This window comes from Bubalus bubalis, chromosome 11 (assembly GCF_019923935.1).
Source record: "Bubalus bubalis isolate 160015118507 breed Murrah chromosome 11, NDDB_SH_1, whole genome shotgun sequence".
Lineage (NCBI taxonomy): Eukaryota > Metazoa > Chordata > Mammalia > Artiodactyla > Bovidae > Bubalus > Bubalus bubalis.
The window spans coordinates 67,650,662-67,674,378 of record NC_059167.1 but is presented as its reverse complement, the minus strand read 5'-3'; the positions used below and the strand labels follow the sequence as shown (position 1 = coordinate 67,674,378).

Below are 23,717 nucleotides of genomic sequence, written 5' to 3'. Positions count from 1 at the left end.
AGGAGAGCCCTTTTTGCAAATGGTACTAGAACATTTTTTTTCTTTTCCATTATGGTTTATTACAGGATATTGAGTATGCTCTGTTTGAATGCCTCCTTCTGTTTATCTCTTGCTCTTCTCCCTAGCTTTTCACGCATATTCCACATTTCTAAGTATTTATAAAGTTCACATTCTCTTAAAACTGTAACCTTGACCTTCAGTTCTTGAAACAGTACATATTTGGACACTAAATTTTAAAAAGTTGAGTTCAACTTTATTACACTTGAAAATCTTCAGCTTAAATGAAATGTGCATGCTCTACATATTTATGATTACTTACCATGATTGTCTTCCATTATGACTTAGGTCTAAAGTAGGTTTTACTTTTCTTTTTTTAAGGAACGTTTAGAAATAGCTAGTTTGTCAAATCAAGATCATACCCCTAGAAAAGACCCAGGAGGACACAGAACAGCTGCCATTCTACATGGAGGCTCTCCTGACTTCGTAGGAAATGGTAAACATCGGACTAACTCCTCTGGAAGGTCTAAGTAAGTCCCTGAGATTTCCAGTCCCTTAAAACAACTTGTAGTGAAATTTGGTTGAGTTGTCACATGACAGTTTTAATAACTTTTTCAAAGCCTGTGTATCTTAATATATTAGTAATATAAAATTTTTCATTTGTTTTAATACTTTCCAAGTATCTTTCACAAAGCCAGTTTTATTTCCCTTTATATAACTGTTATTAACCTTAACATTGCCTCCAGTGCAGTTTGATCTGACTTTTGATGATCTAACTATTCAACGTTAGTTGGTCAGTCATGTCCAACCCTTTGTGACCCCGTGAACTGTAGCCCACCAGGCTTCTTTGTCCATGGAATCCTGCAGGCAAGAATACTAGAGTGGGTTGCCATTTCCTTCTCCAGGGGATCTTCCCAACCCAGGGATTGAACCTGGGTCTCCAGCACAGCAGGCAGATCTTTTACCGTCTGAGCCATCAGGGAAGCCCAATTATTCAGTAAGTGATTTAAAAACTTTTCTTCCATCAGAATCATCATCCAGTCCGATTCACACTGTTTTCAGTCTGTAATGCCTTAGGTCTCACCACAGATGTGGGGAGAGTGCCACAATGGGCACAGGTGTAGGAGATCCTTTACGTGAGGACAGGAGCTCCAGTTTGCTGCCAGGGCTCCCCTCCCCTTGCTACTGAGGACACTGGGCTTCCCTGTCACGGCAGGTGGGCTCCTGGGTCACATGTCACCAAAGGTCACATGAAAGATACTATCTCTTCCTCCATATCCTTTTCCACTAAAGAATTGAGACTTCCTTGTGAAGTAAGTCCCCTACATACAAACCTACAAGTTTCAAACTTTGAAAGATGCAGACATGCACTCCATCACTGTCAGGTGTGAGCGAAACTGCAGTTTGCCCTCCCTCTCCTAGTGCTGACGGTCCTTCAGCTCTCCCACCTCCCATCTCTGCTCCTTCCTCCAGTCAGTGACGCCTCTTGACTGTTCATTCAGTGCCAGCCCCTGTATGCCAGCTGTTGTACTTGCTTTTCAAGGTACTGTACTATAAGATTAAAAATGGGTTTTTTTGTATTTGTTTTTTATATATTACTTGCATGAAAGGTATTATAAACCTATTACAGTACAGTACTGTATAGCCAGTTTTGTTAGTTGGATACCCAGGCTAATTTTATAGGACTTATGAACAAATTGGACTTATGAACACTCTGTCAGAATGGAACTTGTTTGTATGAAGGGGACTTTCTATGTTTGCTGTGACTGCCACTGTAGACCAGAAAGGAATTTTAGTACAGAATTCCTTTCTGTGATTAGGTGGGTGATTAAATAGCACAGGTATTATCATTCAGGTTCTATATGTATTTAAGCTATCTTTTTGTGATAATCTAAGCACCACTTAACACCAGCATTTTAGGTACCAAACTAAAAGCTTATATAATCTTTTGGATTACAGTTTGTTTATAAGGAGGAGTCATTTCACTTCTTTCCCTAATTATCTACTTTGAAAAAAAATCAGCTTAGAAATCATTTTGATATTAACATTTAACCACCTACTGTTATGGTGAACTAAATGTTTTCTTGAATGCAGTTTCTGGTAATGATTTCTTTTTAAGATTATAATTCCTTAAACCAATTTGAGATTATTTTTGCAACTGGGCTTCCATTAGGCAACATAGTTTGAAGCTGTCAGAGTATTCCACTAGGAAATATCTAACAAATTCCTACTGTGTTAGAAATGGTGGAAATAAATCAATGCTGTGAATAAGGCTGTATAAAAAGCAATCTTTTTTAGTTTAATTATTTCCATTTTTGTGGCTAACTGTAAACAGTGGGTCCAAGATTAGACTTGCTTTTGAGATCAGTAATTATTAGCAAGTCTATTCAAGGAAGGGTGGGAAATTCTCTGTTTCCTTGACACAGGTAGAACAGATTTTTATGTAGCACTTATAAAGGGACATTAGTATCTCTTGGATAGAATGACATTTCCACAAGCATCCAAGAGGTCATTTTCATGTATTGTTTGCCAAGATTGTTGTACAAACCTGTATGGAACTCTGGCACTATGTCACGTACAGACTAGAAAAGAATGAATCTTTCTTATAGTTTACATGCTTCTTTGGTTAAGAAATAAAAAGTCCTTGATATACTGAAGTATCTCATACATACTCTTTATTCTTTTTCTTCCTTGCTATTCACTAGTCTTTAAGTTGGAAAGCCAAAGGAAATGAGCAGAGTGTTCCATTTTATTCTTTCAACTAGAAGATACGTTCAGTAGAATTAGTAGACATGACCTTGTCATGAACATTGTCAGCAGTCAGTATTCGAATTGGCTGTGACTAAAAGCAATACAATCTAGAACGAGATTCTTGATGAGAACTTACTTGCTAAAGGCCAGACACTATTCTCAGTCCTAGGGATTCAGTAAATAAGATCAAGGTGGGCTCTGGTTTCACGGAGCTTGTATTCTAGTTGAAAGAGACTGTCCACAAGCAAACCAGAAGTTGTCAGATAATGACTAGTGCTCTGCAGAGAATTTAATTGGCTGTCTTGAAGAAAGACTGAATTGTTACTTTAGATTGGGTGTTTGGAGGAAAGAGTCCAAGGATTGGATCCTGAGTGACTAAGGGACAGTGGCTTTAAACTGAGGGCACATATCCTGGATCTGGATGAAGGGAATGAGCCAGCTGCTCAGCTGAAAAGAACAGCCGGTATAGAAGACCCCAGGCTGGCCTAGGCTGGTCCTGCCCAGAGCTCATCAACCAGGGCAGCATGGCTAGAATGACCAGTTGTGGAGACAGTGGTTCAAGGGGGCAGCAGGGGCAGATCACAAGTGAGGTCTTTGTTGGTTGCATCAGGAGTTCAGGTGTACTGAGAAGCCGTTTGAGGTTTTAAAAAGGAACACGGTATCATCTGACCCATGCTGAGTGAAATTCTTCCTGGCTGCTAGTGGAGAACAGAGAGCGGGGGCAAACAGAGAGCGGGGGCGAACAGAGAGCGGGGGCGAACAGAGAGCGGGGGCGAACAGTAGAGGAACAGCTCATGCATCTCATGTCATACCACTCTTCCTCGCCCTCACCCTCTGCACGGTGGCCACACTCACCATCCAGTCCTCCACGCACACCGAGCTCCTTCCTGTCTCATGGCCTCTGCCAGTTACTCTACCTGCGATGCTCTACTTCAGTTTACTTTGCGTGGCCGACTCTTCATCACTCAGTTCTCCCCTCACACGTGATCTCTGATGCCTTCCCTGAGCACCCCACCTTAGCTACTTGTTCTCCAATTTCCTGCTTTATTAAATTTCTCCATAGCAGTTACTGCTAGCTAAACTTCATATTCATTTGTTTGCTTTTGAATTGTCTTCTCCTTTTGTGGAAGTATGGGGTTCTTGCCTCTGTGTTTTCTTCAGGCCCTGACACAGTGCCTGGCAGGGACAGGGTGGGCGCTCAGTAAACATCTGATGAAGGGAGGGAGGGAGGCAGGAGGATGATAGAAAGGGACAGACTGTCTTTTTGGCCCTGGTAGGGTCTGCAGTCTGTTTAACCAGGGCAGCTCAGCTTTTCTTTTTTGTGTGGGATACATCAAAAACCAGTACGGCTTTATGTAATGAAACGTTTCCACTGTGTAAAACAAGAGAAAGAAAACAGAAAACCCCTGACCGTTCTAGTGGAAAGAGCTTAAAGTCTTGATTCTCAAGTACCTGGCCCCTTGGCCCAGCTTTTCACGGATGCACTTTCGCCTTTGTTGAGCAACTTCACTTTCTATGTCCTTAATCGTTCCATGGCCTTAAGAATTTGTGGACGCACATGTAGTACAAGAGACTCAAATCATAATAGGTTTTCTCAGCAGTGTGGGAGGGTGTTAGGGGAGGGAATTGAAAATGGCAAGACCAGTTAATAATGGGGTATCTTTTGTGTCCAGGAGAAATTTGGTGATGACCTGAACAAGGCAGGGAAATTGGAGAAGAGAGGCTCATACTTAAGAATCAGTTAGTTGCAGGAGATCTAGGAGCTCAGGGAGACGTGCACATTTTGACTACTGACACAGAATGGATGACTATGCCACCAACCAAAAAAAGAGCCCAGGAGAAGAATCCAGTTGAGAATGATAGGGGTAGGTGGCAGTTTCACTGACTTTGCAGTAGCATGAAGAGTGAATGGAAGGGACAGTCATGGAGACAGCAAGTGTAGAAGTTTGAAAATGAAAAACAAGATGGTGCAAGAGATTGAGGGAGAGGAGAATGGACATGGGAGAGATTTATGGGCTGAAGGTAAGAAGCCAATGGAGAGGGACAGATTGAACATAAAGAAGAGGGGGACTAACTGATGGACCAGGGTCCCAGAGGAGACTTCAGGGGTGGAACTGAGGCCAGGGTAGCTGTCCTTCCTCTGAGTCTGAGAAAAAGAAAAAATGTCTCAGGTGCCAAGTAACTTTCTAGGTGGGCCCACAGAAAGTGTGGGCTTCACTGCTCATTGCTTCATGTTCTCAGTGAAAGTGGAGGTCAGGATCACACTCACAGTGAGAGGACTGCTTTCTAGAGATCTGTGCCTGATCATAGCATTTCTAACAAGTGTCCAATCCTGACCATCAAGGGCACTCTTCCTGGCCTCGTCCCTGCAGAGCTCTCCCAAGTTAGTTGTAATTTTTGCATTGTAATCTGGCTTTCCACTCAGAAAAAAAGAGAAAGAAAGAAGGGTTAGGCTTTGAGTGTGGGGGTTGGGCATTCTGTAGTGTGGGGCCCGGTTAGTGACTAGGAATTTGTAGTGCTCTTAATCCCCGATTTTGCAGCTTTCTCCAGATGTGCGTATACACAGGATGTGGGGTCAACATGGACTTGAGCTAAATCACTTCCATAGAACTTCTGTGACGATGGGAATGTTCTCTATCAGTGCTGTCCACTATGGTAGCCACTGGTCACTTGGGGCTGTTGAGTACCGACATGCATCAGAGACCTTCCAGGAGCAGACCACCACGGTGAAATGAGTATCGCTGCATAGCAAGTCACTTGCACATTTGGATTCCCAGTGCGTGTAAAAGTCATGCTTACACTATGCTGGAGTTTGTTAAGTATGTGATAGCATTGTATCTTTAAAAAAAAAAAAACAGTTTACATACCTTAATTTAAAAATACTACTAAAAAAACGCTAAACATCTGAGCCTTCAGTGAGTCATAGTAGTAACTGAGCACAGATCACCACAACAAATACATAATAATAATGAAAAAGATTTAACTGTTGCAAAAATTACAAAAGTGTGACAGAGACACATAAAGTGAGCAAATGCTATTGGAAATGGTGCTGATAGACTTGCTTATTAACACAAGGTTGACACAAACCTTCAATTTGTTTAAAAAAAAAAAAAGCAGCCGTGGTGTATGTGAAGTTCAGTAAAGTAGAGCACAATATGATGACGAATCCCTGTACTTGTGCCTACTCAAGTTGAAGAGCTGAATTTTTAATTTAATTTAGTTGTGATTGAATTTAAGTAGCCACATGTGGCCACCATACAGGGCAGCACCCATCTGGAACAGGGTTTGTAGAGTTCACGTGGGGAAGACTCCGTGGCGAGTCGGGGGTTGGACAGCTTTCCCATTAGCACCTTCAGCTCAGTTCCCAGCAGAGACTGCTGTTGGACAGTGAATTGACTGGTAAGCAGGAGAAAATGGAGGGACACAAATTTCCTGTGTTAATCTTAAAGAAAAAAAATCATTGTCCAAATTTATTTTTAAGGCGAGAACGTCAGTATTCTATGTGTAATAGCGAAGATTCTCCTGGCTCTTGTGAAATCCTGTATTTCTCTATGGGTAGTCCTGATCAGCTCATGGTGCACAAAGGGAAATGTATTGGTGAGTAAACTAGCTAAACTCATTTAAATTATTCTAATTACCCAAGTTAATCATGAAGGAATAGGGGAGAATAGACACTTTGTCGTCTAGACCAGCGTGGTTGCAGGAAAACTCTGTAAGCTGACAATCATTCTAGCTCCCGTTCCGGATGATCAAAAGAAGTCACCCAGCTTTCCACATCTGTAAGATGCAAATAAAGCCCCAGGCTGTTGGAAATATTGTTAGCAGAAAGACAAAATTTGTCATCATTAGAATTAGCTAAAATTTTCAAAACCAAATTGGTTGAAATATTATGAATATGGAATTTTGCATCATGTACATTTGTAACTGAAGAAATATGTATAGCAAAATGAGTTTTGATGCCTGTGATTTTTGAGGGTTAAGTCTCATTTTCTTAATTTGCTGTCCACCTGCTTAGCATTTTCTTGCTTGGCGTCCTGTACCAGACCAGGAAATTCACTTTATTTTCTATGTGTTTTATTTAGCAGTTTAGCCATCTTATTTAGCAGATGGCTATTTGTAGTGAATATTATTCAAAATTTTATTTGAATTGTTTATATTAAAATCAAGTTTTCCGTGTCTACTTCCTTTGCTCTAAATGTACATCATCTTTTATCAGTCATACAGATACAGCCACTAATTGGTGTAGGGATCACTTGCATATGGTGAATTTGACAATTAAGTTTCATTTCCAATCCCATGAATATTCTTAGCAGAGCTAATAGGCAGCTAAATTACCTAAATCAAGTTTGCTTTCTTTTAAAGGGATCTTTTTTCCCTTCCTCTTTGAGGAGATGTACACAGAAAGGGAAGTTGCCAGGGAGAGGGCAACAGGTAGAGGGAAAGAAACCAAGCATCTGAAGAGTCCATGATCTGAACACGTAACCTTGGGTGATGGAGGCGGTGTGGACCATGCAAGATTCTGCACATACACAGAGCCTGCCCTCTTCAGACACAGCCACCATTTGGGAAGGTTTAAGAACTTGGTAGAGATGATTTGCTTTGGTCTTGAGGCTGTCCTTGACTCTAAGGCATTTCTGACTCATGAATTGGCAACATAAAACTCACTACTTTTAATGATCTGAGGAAATCAGGAAGGCAAATCAATCCAACTGTGTATTACTTTACCCTGGACTCCTAGTCTCCTTGGTACTCATTAGACAAATTCACCTTTGTTAATACCCTCATTAGGAGACACATTTGCAATCTGAACTTTTTTTAATGTAAAACCACCAAGTAAATTATTTATTTTGTTTTCTCACAATGGGTTTAATTTTTTAAATGGGTCCTAATTTTTTAAGACATGTTTTTGTGAAAGATCAACTAATTAACATTTGCTTTTCAGTGTGAAGCTGTTGGAACTAGAGGGAATCAAGAGATTCCCCAGATATTATTCCCTATATGTTAATATTAAAGCACTGGAGAGGCTTCTATATATATGATCACACAGTGGAGTATCAGTCTGAGCTCTTAATGGTAACATTTTCCTTCAGCCTTGTTTCAGTGTGTTCTTTTTTTCTTTTTATTATCCCCACAAGGCAGAAGTGACAAAAGGTGGGTGGCAATAATAGAATTATAATACAAAAAAAATGCAGCAGGAATTACGAAATACTCACTTAGTCCCAGCTGGGGATATATATATTGCAAGACATTGTGCCATATAATTCACAAATTTAATTAGGCTTTATGTACATCACATCACATTCCATCCCATTAATATTTACTATCCTGTATCTCCAACATGTGCTGCATAGATCCTACATTTCACAGGTTGCTTACTTAGGTTGACAGATTTTCAAACACTAGGGGTTTTTATTTTTATTTTCACTTAGCTAAGAATGTCCAGAATTATTTATAACTAGTATAACAGATGTTTTCAATTTTTTGGTTGACAGGTTTTCAAACACTAGGGGTTTTTATTTTTATTTTCTCTTAGCTAAGAATGTCCAGAATTATTTATAACTAGTATAACAGATCATTTCAATTAAAATTAAAAATCTCTTAAATTGTCAGCATATCTGTGAAGGAACACTGCCTCTTCTCAGTGAGTTAGTTCAGCCACATTTCTCTAGACTGTTTTTGCAAAAACTACTTTGTATTATGTATACAGGTTACTTTTCATTATGAAGATAATGTAGCATCATGGAAAACTATTATAATTTATATAGTAAGAGAAAAAGAATAGATCAATTGTTTTCATTTGGGGTGATTTTGTTCCCTAGGGGACATTGGTTGACATTTGGATATTTTGATGATTAACTCTAGGGTGAGGGTGCTGCTGGCATCTCATGGATAGAGGGGAGGGCTGCTGCTAAACATCTTACAGTACACAAGACAACCCCCTTCAACGAAGGATTTTCCCGTCCCAAATGTCAGTAGTGTCAAGGGTGAGAAACCCTGTTACATATGCTACAATTCGGTAAATTAGGGGAAAAAAGGGTAGAAGGTTCTAGAAGAGAAAGACAAATTGGTGATATTGTGGGTGATATTTTTCTCCACTTCCAATTTTTTGGTGATTTTCTATTACAGTCTTTAATAAAAATTTAGATTTTCATAAAAAATTTTGGGGCATTACAAAAATTTAGCTCCCCCAGGCATAGGTGGACACCATATGCCTATCACTAAATAAATGTGTCTCTCTCAAGCACTTCAAATTTAAACTGTCATGACTTGTTCCTTCCTTCAAAGCCATTGGCCACTTTGTATTTACTGAGCATATTCAGATTTTGTGTTTAAAAGATCATTGATGTTTTCAAATTTCTGAGTTACTAAAACCTGTTTTCACTATGCACACTAATCTTCATTGATGGAGCGTTCCTGGTTCCAAACTCTTTCTATCAATGTTAGTTGGTATTTAGCTATATGAAGGCTACACTACCACACCAGCAGGCACAGTTGTCAGAGGTCGTTAGGAAAATAGCATTATGAATACCAGCCAGTGGAATAAAACATTGATCTGATTCTAAGATCTCACTGTTGAATATTGTCCCTTTGTAAAATTTAATATTTTAAAGTTCAGAGTATATTGTTAAAACACCAAAAATTGGTTACAAAAGAGCATGTATTACATGAAGTCACATTTTTCATAGTACATGGTATCCATTGTTGAACAAATGACTGCTCCCTGTGTTTTTTTTTATGCCCACAGAAAATGTACCAGTGATACTTAATTATATTTCCTTTCAATATGCAGGCAGTGATGAGCAGCTTGGAAAATTAGTTTACAATGCTTTGGAAACAGCTACTGGCAGCTTTGTCTTGTTGCATGAGTGGGTCCTTCAATGGCACAAAAAAATGGGTCCATTCCTTACCAGTCAAGAAAAAGAGAAGATTGATAAGTGCAAAAAGCAGGTAGGCATCCAAGATGGCTCACTGAGCAAAAGGACTAACCTGGAGTTTAAGGCGATGACAAAACAAAGTAACTCAGCATTTGACTGGCCAGCAAAAAAAGACCCAGAACGCAGTGAGATCTGTTCAACCAGAGGGGATGGTGGAGGATCATAAGTGTTCCTAGACTCTGCTGCCTCTTTCAGAACTTTCAGAGCGTGGTCCAAACTCTTGCAGCTGCTTCTCAACCTCCTTTCTTAGCTCTTATTATTCCATTAATAGCTCTCTCTCCAACAGGGACTAAAGAGTACTTCATAACTGTGCTATTTGCAATCATTTGCATTTTCTCAGTCTCTTGAAATATTCACAACTGCATTTTAGGGGACTGGAGAATTGTATAATTGATTCATAATACTTAGCTTAAGGAGAACATTTAATATTGCAGTGGTACATAATAAATAAAGAGGTTATAAAACAGTAGGTGAAGCATCGTGTTTGGAAATGTATGTGTATTTATTACAAAAGAAAAACTGAACGTAAATACACTAAAGTCATAACAGTTGTCTTTGAGTGGTGACCATAAAGATAAATTGTGGGATTTTTCTTTTGTATTAGTACCTATTAAAATTTTGAGAGTGAATCTTTATAATCAGAAAAGCTTATTTTAAAATTGTTTCTTTTTTCTGGTGGCCGTATTGCAAAAGAAGCTGCTTTTGAAACTTGTCCATCTTTAAGAACTAGTAAGTTGACCATGTGGTTTAGGGGAGGACTCAGTTCAGGGCATGTTCCTTCTCCTTGCTGTCGAAAGTACATTTTCTATTCAAATACTTCACTTGTGCGGTGAAACACTAGTAAATGCTGACCAGCCCAGCTATCATCATCTTATTGTTTTTTTTTTTTTTCCCATTCCAGATTCAAGGGGCAGAAACGGAATTCAGCTCACTGGTGAAACTGAGCCATCCAAACATAGTACGCTACTTTGCAATGAACCTCAAAGAGCAAGACGATTCCATCGTGGTGGATATTTTAGTGGAGCACACTAATGGGATCTCCCTCGCAGCCCACCTGGGCCACTCAGGCCCCATCCCGGTACATCAGCTTCGCAAGTATGCAGTTCAGCTCTTGTCAGGCCTCGATTACTTGCACAGCAATTCCGTGGTGCACAAGGTTCTGAGCGCATCGAATGTCCTGGTGGATGCAGAGGGCACCGTCAAGATTACGGACTACAGCATTTCTAAGCGCCTGGCAGACATTTGCAAGGAGGACGTGTTTGAGCAGACCCGGGTTCGTTTCAGTGACAGTGCCCTACCTTATAAAACCGGGAAGAAAGGGGATATTTGGCGTCTAGGTCTTCTGCTGCTGTCCCTCAGCCAAGGACAAGAATGCGAAGAGTATCCCGTGACCATCCCTAGTGACTTACCAGCTGATTTTCAAGATTTTCTAAAGAAGTGAGTGTCATTGAGATTTTTCTCTATCTGCATTTTACTCCTTTACTTTTGATTGTGCTTGAATGTGCTTAACATCTCAGTCATGTGTATAATCTGAAAAGTGAAGAACAGGTTTCGACTTACTTCTTTGTTCTCCCAGTCCTTTCCCAGCCACATATGTTCTATTTTCTCACTTAGATTTATTGTTCTCATAACTCCTACATTCTTCTAAATTCACTTGGGCTTAATAATAGACTTTCAAACTACTTTTTGGGGACTGCCTGGTATAGGCTAAGAAATCAGTAGGGACTGCTGCTAGGGGGAAAAATGCCCCAGGTATTCAAATGGTAAAGGCCACTTTCACTGCTCCTTCCTAAGGGGTCAAAGACGACACCTCCCGTTTAGAAAACAGCTTTAGGAGTACGATTCTGCCCCTGGTTTTTCTTAACCATTCTTCTTCATTAGCAGTGTCCCATTCAGCCAAGTTATAGAAAGCAAATGACTTCCTTGCCCTAGTCAGAGGAGTCTCAACATCTGTAAATTACAGTTACAGATTTAATTACAGAGCCAAGTGTTTTTGTTTTTTTTAATTAAGATATAGTTGATTTACAATGTTGTGTTAATTTCAGGTATGGTGAGTGAAAATCACTCAGTTGTGTCTGACTCTTTGTGACCCCATGGTCTATACAGTCCATGGAATTCTCCAGGCCAGAATACTGGAGTGGGTAGCCTTTCCCTTTTCCAGGGGATCTTCCAAACCCAGGGATCGAGCCCAGGTCTCCTGTATTATAGGCAGATTCTTTACCAGCTGAGCCACCAGGGAAGCTCAAGAATACTGGAGTGGGTAGCCTATCCCTTCTCCAGCAGATCTTCCCGACCCAGGAATCAAACCCAGATCTCCAACATTGCAAGGCGGATTCTTTACCAACTGAGCCACAAGGGAAGCCCAGTTTCAGGTCTACAGCAGAGTAATTCAGGATATTTGCAGATTATACTCCATGGTAGGTTATTCCAAGATAATGGCTATAATTCCCTGTGGTATATAGTACATCCTTGTTCATTATCTGTTTTATCTGTTGCAAATCTGTTGCTTATCTGTTTTATGTATAGTAGTTTTTATCTTTTAAAACCATACCTCTAATTTGTCTGTTTTATCTTACTTTGAGATAGTCCTTACTGAGGTTTTCCTCTGGCCAAAAGTCTTTGCCCAGGTCCTTCAATCCAGTGATTCCTTATTTTGCCCTGCCTCTGTCTAAGCTACACCTTGGTTCTCTCAGTTTCTCTACAAAATAAGATCCCTTAGTCTGCATTTTTCTAGACATCCACCTGGTCCTGCAGAAGTGAACCTGGACTGGTTTCTTCCCTTTCTGACACTGTCGTATTTCCCACCTTTTTTTTCCCCCCAACCATTCACTTTTACTCACTTCATCACTCCCTACATTTCTTTTACCCTTTACGTTTCTTCTGTTCCCATCTATTCCAGCTGCCATTTGGCCTGATCCATAATATTACTATTTCCTGTCACTCAGTTGTTCTTACCCATTACAGAAGTGAAAGTAGCTGCACTTCTGTTTAAATAGATAGTTTGTGTATACCATTAAATAGAAGTAGATGTGCCTCACAGACACAGATCAGACTGTGATAGCCAGGGTCAGGGATGGAGTGGGAGTTTGGGGTTGGCAGATGCAAACTATTATGTACAGAATGGATAAAACCAAGGTCCTACTGTGTAGCACAGGGAACAATATCTAATCTCCTAGGATAAACCATAGTGGAAAAGAATATTTTTTAAAAAGATGTATAAAAAATAAATAAATAAATAAAAAGATGTATGTGTGAAACTGAATTACTTTGCTATATAGCAGAGATTGGCACAACATTGTAAATCACTTATAATTTAATTAAGAAATAAATAAATAGAAGAGATGCAGTATGCAAAGTTGTAGGAAGGGGCTAACGATTCTTGATGCTGTGTCCTCTCAAAGTATATAAACATCTAAAATTTCTAAAGAAACCTTTTATGATTTCTCTTTAATGCAGCAGAACTTTTTTAAACTATTTATAAAAGCACCCTGATGATGAAGTTGACTAAAATGACTCAGAGGGAAAATGGGGATAGAACCACTGATAGAAAGATTCATTTCCTCCTTCAGAATGTCACCTTTAGCTTTCTGCCCTTCCTCCTTCATCAAGAATAATTTAGTAAAGGATAGTAATATAAACTGGAGAAGGCAATGGCACCCCACTCCAGTACTCTTGCCTGGAAAATCCCATGGACAGAGGAGCCTGGAAGGCTGCAGTCCATGGGGTCGCTGAGGGTCGGACACGACTGAGCGACTTCACTTTCACTTTTCACTTTCATGCATTGGAGAAGGAAATGGCAACCCACTCCAGTGTTCTTGCCTGGAGAATCCCAGGGACGGGGGAGCCTGGTGGGCTGCCGTCTCTGGGGTCGCACAGAGTCGGACACGATTGAAGTGACTTAGCAGTAATAAACAAACAACACTGGGAAGTTTAAGTAGAACATATCTTTCATATTTAATAGTAAAATGAAGGACTCAGTAGCCAAAACCTTCATAGTTCTCCTCTTAGAGAACAGTTCTATGCTGTCAGTTTTGAACTTGAGATCAGCACCATTTCTTATTCTGTTAATAATATGGTTGTCCTTTAGATTGAGTCATATATTTCTCTGTCTTCCTAGAGTGGTTTGATAGACCTCTTATTTAAGAAGCAGACATACAGTATTGTTTTACTACGTTTGCTGTCTAACCCCAGTTAACAACAACAAAAAATCATTCCCAGACAAGCGTAGAAGCATTTCATTTGTAGTTACATTTTTACTTATTGGTGAGCACCCTTTGAAGAAATGTTTTGTTTCACATCAATCTCTGTGATAGGATAGAGCCCAGAGTCAAAGCCAGACAGCTCAGTTCATATTCTACTTTTATCCCTCACTGGTTAAGTGACTTGAACTCCCTACTCTGAGTCTTTTCCTCCAAAAGACAGGGATAATAGCAAATAACATAACAAGACACCTAAGGATGGAAGGCACCTAAGGATGGGGACTGGTTGCCAGGAAAACCAACCACTTGATTTAGGGTTTGAAAGTTTCAGTCCTACCCCCACCCTCTGTGGAGAGGGGAGGGGCTAGAGGTTGAATGGATCACCAATGGCCAGTGATTTAATTGTTCATGGCTACGTAGTGATGCCTTCATTAAAAAGCAAAAAGACAGGATTCAGAGAGCTTCCAGGCTGGTGAACACATGGAGGTGATGGGTGGGCGGTGGCCCGGAGAGGGCAAGAAGTTCCAAGCCCCTTCCCACATACTTTGCCCTCTGCGTCTCTTCCAGCTGACTGTTCCTGAGTTATATAGCCTTTTACATTAAGCTGATAAACTAGTAACTAAAATGTTTCTGAGTTCTGTGAGCTGCTCTAGCAAGCTAATTGAACCCAAGGAGGAGGTCATTGGAATCTCCATTCTATAGGTAGCCCATTGGTGAGAAGCACAGGTGACAACATGGGCTTGTTATCAGTGTCTCAAGTCAGGGTAGGGAGGGAAGTCTCATTAGACTGAGCCCCTGACCTCTGGGATCTGATGCTCTCTCCAGGTAGATAGTGTCAGAATTGATTTGAGCCCTATGACACCCAACTGGTATTGGGAAATTGCTTCTTGGTGTGGGGATACACCCTCGCCTCAGTAAAATCGGATGCAAAATCTTTTATGTAGTCAAATGAAGAAAGCAGTTGATGAAAAATATGTACAGGATGATGTCATTTTTTTTAAACTCTGTGTTCACAAATTAAAACTATATCTTTTATTTGAATGGTTGTCCAAGACTTTATCCTTATCAGTAATGTTTTAATATTTGCAAGGAGAAAGTATTCACATGTTAATGATGTAATTAAAAGTTAATTTTTAATTTAGGGGACAATACAGTATCTTTCACATGCTTTTATTGCAATCTTTTCTTCCCTCTCAAGAATGAAATTAGGAGTGCTGTACTTTTCAGTACCGTGCCATGAGAAAATTAAATGTTACCTTTTATGGTAGTTGCTGTCACCACTTCATGTGTGTAGATTTAAGTCCATAATTCACAATGATGATTGATTGTTTTAAATACCTTTTTATAATTAGGGCCACGTGCTACCAAGCAGTGCTACTTGGGTCATTGTTTTGAAAGCCAAGCAGCTTATTGGATTAGTTAGAACAGTGATTCTCAGACTTTCTCTTGGATTGAATCCACCTGGAGAGCCCTTGTTAAAGCACAGATTACAGCCCAACCCCCTGTAGTTGCTGGTTTACTAGGACTGGGGTGGAAAATGTGTAGTTCTAACAAATTTCCCAGGTGATACTGACGCTGCTGTTCGAGGGGCCCCACTTTGAAAAACACTAGCTTAAAGGTATGGTTTGTTTTCATTATTAAACAAATTGTTTGTTAGAACATTAAACGTTAAACAGAAAGGCTCAAGGAATGATAATTAAAAGAAACCAGGTGGTAATATGGGCTTCCCAGGCGGCTCAATAGGTAAAGAATCTGCCTGCAATATAGGAGACACAGGAGACAGTGTAGGGAAGATCCCCTGGAGGAGGGCAACTCACTCCAGCTTTCTTGCCCGGAGAATCCCATGGACAGGGGAGCCTGGCGGGCTATAGTCAGTAGGATCGAAAAGAGTCAGCCACAACTGAAATGACTGGGCACATACACAGGTGATAGAGTGTGGGACTTTTGAAAAGTTGTTCTTAGTTGTTACCAGCATACTTCAAACTGTGATGAACGGGCTGCGTCTAAAGTTTGTCATATTGGGCCCCAAGCCTGCATCAGCTAGCGTCGGATTTGCTTTTCCTTTGGGAACTCTTATGACTGATCCCCAGAAAGGCTTCGTGTAGCATGTCAGGTCATTAAGCTATTAGTGGGAATGAAAGTTCATAACCTACTTGTGCTATCTTATCCTAGACTTTTAAAAATATTAAAAAATGAGTCAGTCTTCTGGCCTCTAGAGACTATACTTTTTTTATTCTCCCACTTATGTAGCCTGGTGCTTAGCATATAAATCCTGCAAGAATGTTTATTAAATTAAATTCACTTAGGGACACATTTTGGTCCTCAAGTAATGTGATTTCTCTAATGTGTATCTTTGAAAGATAAACCCATAATTAAAAGCCTTGGATTACTTTATTTAGCATTTATTTTGTGCATTGCTGAGATTCTTTTTTCCCTCTCATTGAGGTGTGTCTGCTTAGATGACAAGGAAAGATGGAGTCCTCAGCAGTTGTTAAAACACAGCTTTATAAATCCTCAGTCTAAAATACCTTTACTGGAACAAAGTCCCGAAGGTGAGTGTGTTACCATTCTTTTCTGATAGCCTATTTAACATAAATTATTTTGAAAGGCTACATAAACCTAAGACTGGAAAGGACTGCATGGCTCATTTATTTTATCTATTTTATGCTGGGCTATACGTAAATCCATTCATTGGTTGTGTCTTGTGTACATGGAGGTGTTTGGCCATCCTGGTTTTTCATATCCCCTCTGATGGAATGTCTGGCGGCACAGCCTCTTCATGTGGATTCTCCCTTATCATGTCAACCTCACTGCCGTGGAACTAGATTTCCCTGCTGTTACTCGAGTAGCAGATGAAGGAGCCTCAATGGAGACTGGGATGATCAAGACACCTGGGTTTGGCTCCTGGCTCTGTTGCTCAGTCATTTCTTTACCCTCAGTTACCCCTCCCTGTAGACTTGGGCTAATTAAATATTTATACCTACTTTAAGGAATACGAGGTGAGGAAAGTACTAAAGGGTCAGCCAGGTAAGAGGTACTTTTTAAAGCTCCTCAGCCGGGGCCCCTTCCTCCCATGCCTGCGTCGTGGTTGGATGTTGCAGCTCTTCCTCTGTTTTCAATGCCTCAGTTGCCTCTCTTGTTTTATCTCAGATTCTGGAGGACAAGATTATGTGGAGACTGTCATTCCTAGCAACCAGCTACCCAGTGCTGCGTTCTTCAGTGAGACCCAGAGACAGTTTTCCCGCTATTTCATTGAGTTTGAAGAATTACAGCTTCTCGGCAAAGGAGCTTTTGGAGCCGTCATCAAGGTGTGATATAGAGTTGTCCCCAGCCCCTTTTAGAGCCCTTTCCCTGATCCATCTCTGTAGAGGTAAGGATTTCTTTTTTTTTTTTTTTTTTAATTTTATTTTATTTTTAAACTTTACAATATTGTATTAGTTTTGCCAAATATCGAAATGAATCCACCACAGTCTGTAGAGGTAAGGATTTCTATTTTGAGGGTAGGGAGGAAAGTGAATACAACTATTTGAAACAATGATCATCTTCCCCTTAATGTAGTTAAGGGCTTTATTTAAAGTTACTCTAGACACATTAAGAATGCATCATTCCTCTTCCCTTGCTCGATGCAGTGCATTAACATGATAAATACATGATTGTAACAGCCCCTCAAGTGGAATCAAGACATCTGCGTGAAGAATGTTGTTGTGTGCTTTGCTTCAGAAAGAAGATTGTTCTCTTTTTCTCCCATTTGCTTTTAGAGTCACTGTAGCTAAGAGAGTTACAAGGTTAGAACAGAGATGGAATTCAAACTGGGAAATGGCCCAGATGGTCTTGATGGCTTTTATTTTCCAGCTCTTACCGAGATGGAAAACTAGTGATACGTTATTAAGGTATGCTGCTGTTAGGTCTTGCCTTCCTCATTCCAGGCTATTTGGGCAACTTTTATTATCAGCTTCCCCTTTAGAGAGAGATTTCAATTCTTTTTTGTGTAATTTAGCTATTTTGTTAGAATTTAACAGACCCAGATTACCGTTATCAAATCCATATGAGAAATACATCATCTTACCCATAAGAAGATAGCCCACCATCAATAGAGCAGATGTCTGTTTAGGATTCTGAGAGTATTATTAAGAAGCTTTGCCTTTCTCACTGTGGAAGGCCTTTTACACGGAAAAAAGAAGCAAACGAGTTTTTCTGTAGTAATCAGGGACAGAAAGACAAACTTCAGCAAGTTTTCCAAAAAACAAAGTCATAATATCATGGAAAATTTTCAACTTTTTTCTTGAAAGTATAGATATTAGATGACTAAATAAATCTGCTTTGGACAGATTTATTCTGATCAGGTAATCACAGTTATTTTTAAGAGGAGTGGATGATTGAAATATATATTACCCCTTTTACTCACGTCATAATTTTGATCTGCTTCTTTAACTTCTTAATATTTAGATACTTCAATGCTTAGATACTTCAATGCAAAACATGATCAAACTTCATTTCCTTAGAAGTATTTAAAAATGATTATTGTTGTTGTTCAGTTGGTAAATTGTGTCCGACTCTTTGCAACCCCATGGACTGTAGCATGCCAGGCTTTCCTATCCTTCACTACCTTCTGGAGTGATTAGTAAACTCATATAACAAAAACATTTTAGTAGTTTAAGCCCCGTGTTTTTCCTATGGTTTCTCACTATGAGAACCTCACAGCCCTCACACCCCATCCCTATTTTCAGGTTAAGGTAGGGCTTTCTGCTCGGAGGTCTGGAATTTCATTAGCAATTGGAGCCATTACTGTTCATGCACCTCTGCATTTTAATAAATGAATTCCTAAGAGTTCCAGTGTACCAGGCCCCCACCACAGCCAGTGACTCACAGTGTTACCAGACCAAACTTGGGTCAGCTCACCCACTCTCAGTAGAGCCAATCTACTGACACCAGGATTTAGTGAGGGAAAGTGCAGGCGCCGAGCAAAGAGTAAGGGTAGCTAATGCCCAAGAGACCCAAACTGCTCAATGGATTCCAGGGAAGCAGCTTTCTATTGGCAAGGTGAAAGAACAGTAGGGTGAGTGATCAGTTCATGGTCAGGTCTCTGATTGACATGGTAACAGGGTGGTGTCACAGGACTTAACATCTGAAGTCCTTGGACTCCACCTGGTCTGGGGGGCAACATGCTCATGCTCATCATGCAGTTAGTTTCTTCCATCTGGTGGGGGTTTTAGTATCTGTAAAACAATTCAAGAATGTGCTTCGACACTGTTATCTATGTCCTTCAGGAAAGAACTAAAGATTCTGTGACTGCTCTATGGCTGATTCACTTTTTAAATCATTCCAGTTCCCCTGGCCCAACTACTATTTTTTGGTCACTCTGTGTTCACATTCTTTCAGTCATTATTGAGCAGCCTTTTGTGACTCAGGAGAGACCTGGGAGACTAAAGCTTTTCTACAAACAAGAGGCAGGCTGGGGACATCGTGGCTGATTTATCCCAGTTAGGCCCCTATGGAGCCCTGCTTGGTTACATAGGTGATATGTGTGATATATACTGAGACATAAGGTTGAAAGAGAGTGCCCAAACTTCCCACCATCCTCCTCTCTATTAACATGGCAGTAAAAGGGCTGTCATTTTTGGAGTGCACATTCCCTACGTGAGGCTTGTGGTAGGTGGCTCACAAACCTTGTCTTTTAATCTTGTGATGTTCTTATAGAATAGGTATTATCCCATTTCCCAGATGAGGGAACTGAGGCTCAAAGAAGTTATTTCATTTGCCTGAGGTTACATGCATCACTAAGAGATATCAACCAGCATTCAGACTGATCTATTTTACTAAAAAACATCTTTTGTACCACTGTTTTCATACCCCCAAAAAAGATAATCTGAAACTCATTTTTATAGTGTTCCTTTCTCATTCCTAAAAGTAGTTTTGGTATAGAAATTGAAGCCCATGAGCCAAGCAAGAGAATGATGCTATCTTTTGTAACCAACTAGTTTTTCCTTCTGCTATGGGCAAATTGTTAGTTTTTATCACTTTAGTTGACCTGCATGGTTGGGATTGGAATGTTCAGAAACAAAATTTTGAATAAAATTCTTCAGTCAATTCAATTGCGTAGTGAAACTGCCCAGGGTAAGGATGCCTGTATGTAATATACAGAGATTTGCCTTTGAAATGTTTTCTTGTATTTTTCTTTTATTCTTAATTGTATTGTTCTAGTCCCTACATAACATCAGTTGTAAATCTTCAATCTAGTAATAAAAATCAATGGGCAGTAAATGTGTTATTGCCAGTTACTTTTATTAATATTTACTGAACACTTTTCTCTGTGAGGCCTTGATACAGGCATTTCACTCACATCACTTCATTTAATCTTCAGTCACCTTTGAGGTAAGGACAGTGGTATAAGTTCCATTTTATAGTTTAAAAAAATGAGTTTCAAGGCAATTGTCATTTGCCCAAATTCTTTATAAGCTGATGTTTAGAATTTGCATGCAGGTCTGTTAAACTATTGGGAGTTTACTTTGTGTTTAGTGACTTTAAGTGTAAAAAAAAAAAATATTGGAAAGAAACTAAAATCAACTTCTAAAACTTTATACTGAGTTTATAAAATAATTTTTTAAAAACAAAGTTGGAAAAGCAACAAGGCTTACTTGGAAATGTAGATAGCAGATGTGATATTGGCAAGGCAGGGATGTAATTGTGAATAAATTAAAATGAAGATTATGAATTCCCGAGTGGTCCAGTGGTTAGGACTCCATGCTTCTACTGCAGTGGGTATGTGTTCCATCCCTGGTGCCATGACTCCTGCCTGCCATGGTGTGCGCCAGCCCCTTCCCCCCCCTAAAAAAGGCTAATATGGTAAAATGGATATTATGTTTTTCCTCAGAGTCTCCTAGCAAGCTAAATATATCTAGCTTGGGGTGAGATGTTTTCTAAGTTTTTGGCAGTCACAACTTTGTTCAGCCTAAGAGCTTCAGATGTGTGGTCCTCGACTGTAGCTGTGGATTCTGGCTAAGGGGTTCCCCTTGGGAGGGGCGGGCGGGTGCAGTAGGAATGCCAATCCATGTGCGGTTCCGAGTGGCTGACCTGCTGGACCCCTCTTCCTTCCCTTCCGCGCGGCAGGTCCAGAACAAGCTGGACGGCTGCTGCTATGCGGTGAAGCGCATCCCCATCAACCCGGCCAGCAGGCACTTCCGCAGGATCAAGGGCGAGGTGACGCTGCTGTCGCGCCTCCACCATGAGAACATCGTGCGTTACTACAATGCCTGGATCGAGAGACATGAGCGGCCGGCGTGCCCGGCGACTCCACCCCCGAACTCGGGGCCCCAGGCCCAGAACGGGCAAGCCTTAGCCCAGCCAGCGGGCGACAGCGACCCGGACGGCCCGGGCAGCGTGGAGGCGGCCGCGCCGCCGCCCATCCTCAGCAGCTCGGTGGAGTGGAGCACATCCGGCGAGCGCTCGGCCAGCACCCGCTTCCCCGCCGCCGGCCCAGACTCCAGCAGCGACGAAGACGAGGACGAGGAGCAGGGCGTCTTCTCACAGTCCTTCCTGTAAGAGCTCCCCGCGCATCCTGCCTCCCTGCCAGGCCCAGGCAGGGGAAGGGGGGACTAGGTGGGAAATACAGTCCTGTAGACCATGTGGGAATACATGTACATGGAACTTATTTTAGAGAGGAACCAAATTCAGTCCAAAGATTTTTTTTTTTACCACCTGCTATCTTCAAGAGATCTCCAGAATTCAAGTCCTGAAAGAAGGAAAAGTAGAAACGTCTTCCAATTCTTCCTGTTAATACATTTAATAGGATTTTTAAGAGTATTCTTTTTAGCTTCTAACTCTGGAAATAAAGGAACTAATTTGGAGTCTTGATATGGGGCCTACTGCAGTTCTAAAAAGGGTTGCTGCTGCTGCTTGCTGCTGAGTCGCTTCAGTCGTGTCCGACTCTGTGTGACCCCATAGACGGCAGCCCACTAGGCTCCTCTGTCCCTGGGATTCTCCAGCAAGAATACTGGAGTAGGTTGCCATTTCCTTCTCCAATTCAGAACCAATAACTAATGGTCCTAAAATAAAGTTTAATTCATCTCAGAATCCATCCTAGTTATTTACATTCGTGGTTTTATTTCATTGTATCTGATTGGATGCAGTTTATTATGACCTCTAGCTATTGAATTATATATAACAGGGAATTTGGTTTCTTGAGTCTTTCTCTAATTCTCTTTTTAAGACCTGCTTCAGATTCTGACAGTGATATCATCTTTGACAATGAAGATGAGAACAGTAAAAGCCAGAATCAGGTAAATATATAAATGGAAGTGATACTATTTTATTCTTCATGGGATGGGGACATAGTAAATGTTTGACGTTATACACCTCAAGTAAAATAGAAAAGCCTTAATCTGACATGCAAATATAGAAACTGTCAATTTAAAAAGCATCATTATTTAAAATATGCTACCCATGTGATTACTTATATGTCTTAATTTATCCACAAAATAAAACATGCCTGCTTTTAGAAGAAGGGAATAAATTGACATGCTGAGTTTTTTGTTTTGCTTTGCTTTTAGTGAAAACCATTTCCTAGAGGACTTGGGGAAACATTATGTGGTTGGGAATGAGGGTTGAATGCAAATTATTTAGGGAAATAAACAGCCTAATTGTGGAGTTATGTGGGTCTCGCTCACATCAGTTAATCTTGATGACTTACTCTCATAAACCATCCTCTAGAACAGTGTTTTAACACTGTAGGTCATGATCCTGTAACAGGTTATAAAATCAGTTTCAAGGATTACAACCAGGTTCATTTTCTTTTCAGTGCTATAGAGAGGAGTATAGAATGCAAAATGCATAACACTGATAAAAGTAAACTGTTCACAGAAATTGTCTCTTATGGTATTGTAAAATACAACATGGTCTGAAAGATTTGAAAGCACTGCTTTAAGCCTTGGACCCCACTCAGTTCTGTGTCTTCCTCCACCCAGGCCAGCAGAGCCCCTCAGTGCTGATGACTTGGAGTTCAGGGTGAGGCTTTGTGATCTCTAGGGCTGTCAGTAGTTGCTAGAGAAAGCTTCTGTAGCTGGGGACTGGATACAGTGACTTTATTACCAAAAATAAAAATAGAGTTACAAGCAGGGTGCATTCACAGTAGATAAAGGTAAGTCTACACATAGACTCTCTTAGATAAGCAGTTAAATTGGTTTGAATGAGGTTTAAATGCATTAGCCAGCGTTTTTTGTAAGTATTTCTCTTTTCTATTAAAATCCCCCTTAAACCCCTGAGGAAGTTTAAGGAATAACAGCATAAGTAGTCTAAGCTAACTGCTTTGGTTTTAGTATTAGTTATGCATTTAATTATTATGGGGGCACCAAATTTACAATTCTGGCTTTGCTCAAGTAAGTGTGATATCCCATGGGACACTCTAATTGATGGGTAGAAGCCTCTAAGAGATTAACAATTTTCTACAGATAATCCCTAGAATAAATAAATGATTCAAGAGTAGAATTTGGAGAATTCCCTGGTGATTCAGTGGTTAGGACGCTGAGCTTTCACTGCTGAGGGGCGTGTTCGATCCCTGGTCAAGAAACTAAGATCCACCTCCACCCACTCCCCCCACAAAAAAAAAGAGTAGAACGTCATTGTTTCCATAACAGGTTATTTTTCCTTTAATAAATAAAACATTGAAAAATGTTTCCACACAAAAAAATGCAAATCAGAACCAGCCAAATACTACCTAATATTTTTTCATACTTGGGGGTAGGAAAGAGTACTATGTCTTTTAGAAGAATAAAGACTTTTTTTTTGAAGGGACATGAGTTAGAAAAATAGCTGTAGGGGACAACCATGTGGAAAAGTGGTG

The 23,717-nt window shown here is 40.4% G+C and overlaps 1 protein-coding gene across 3 annotated transcripts in view; it reads left to right on the top strand.

The window, feature by feature from the left end:
* Positions 1-23,717, top strand: part of EIF2AK4 (eukaryotic translation initiation factor 2 alpha kinase 4) — a 98,070-nt gene that overhangs the window by 24,064 nt on the left and 50,289 nt on the right. For all 3 annotated transcript variants that reach the window (XM_006073022.4, XM_006073025.4, XR_328826.4), the window contains exons 6-13: positions 379-527; positions 6,230-6,345; positions 9,539-9,696; positions 10,585-11,120; positions 16,328-16,434; positions 17,033-17,190; positions 20,990-21,417; positions 22,089-22,158. In XM_006073022.4, the coding sequence (XP_006073084.3) occupies positions 379-527; positions 6,230-6,345; positions 9,539-9,696; positions 10,585-11,120; positions 16,328-16,434; positions 17,033-17,190; positions 20,990-21,417; positions 22,089-22,158 (1,722 nt within the window). The remainder of the gene's footprint in view (positions 1-378; positions 528-6,229; positions 6,346-9,538; positions 9,697-10,584; positions 11,121-16,327; positions 16,435-17,032; positions 17,191-20,989; positions 21,418-22,088; positions 22,159-23,717) is intronic.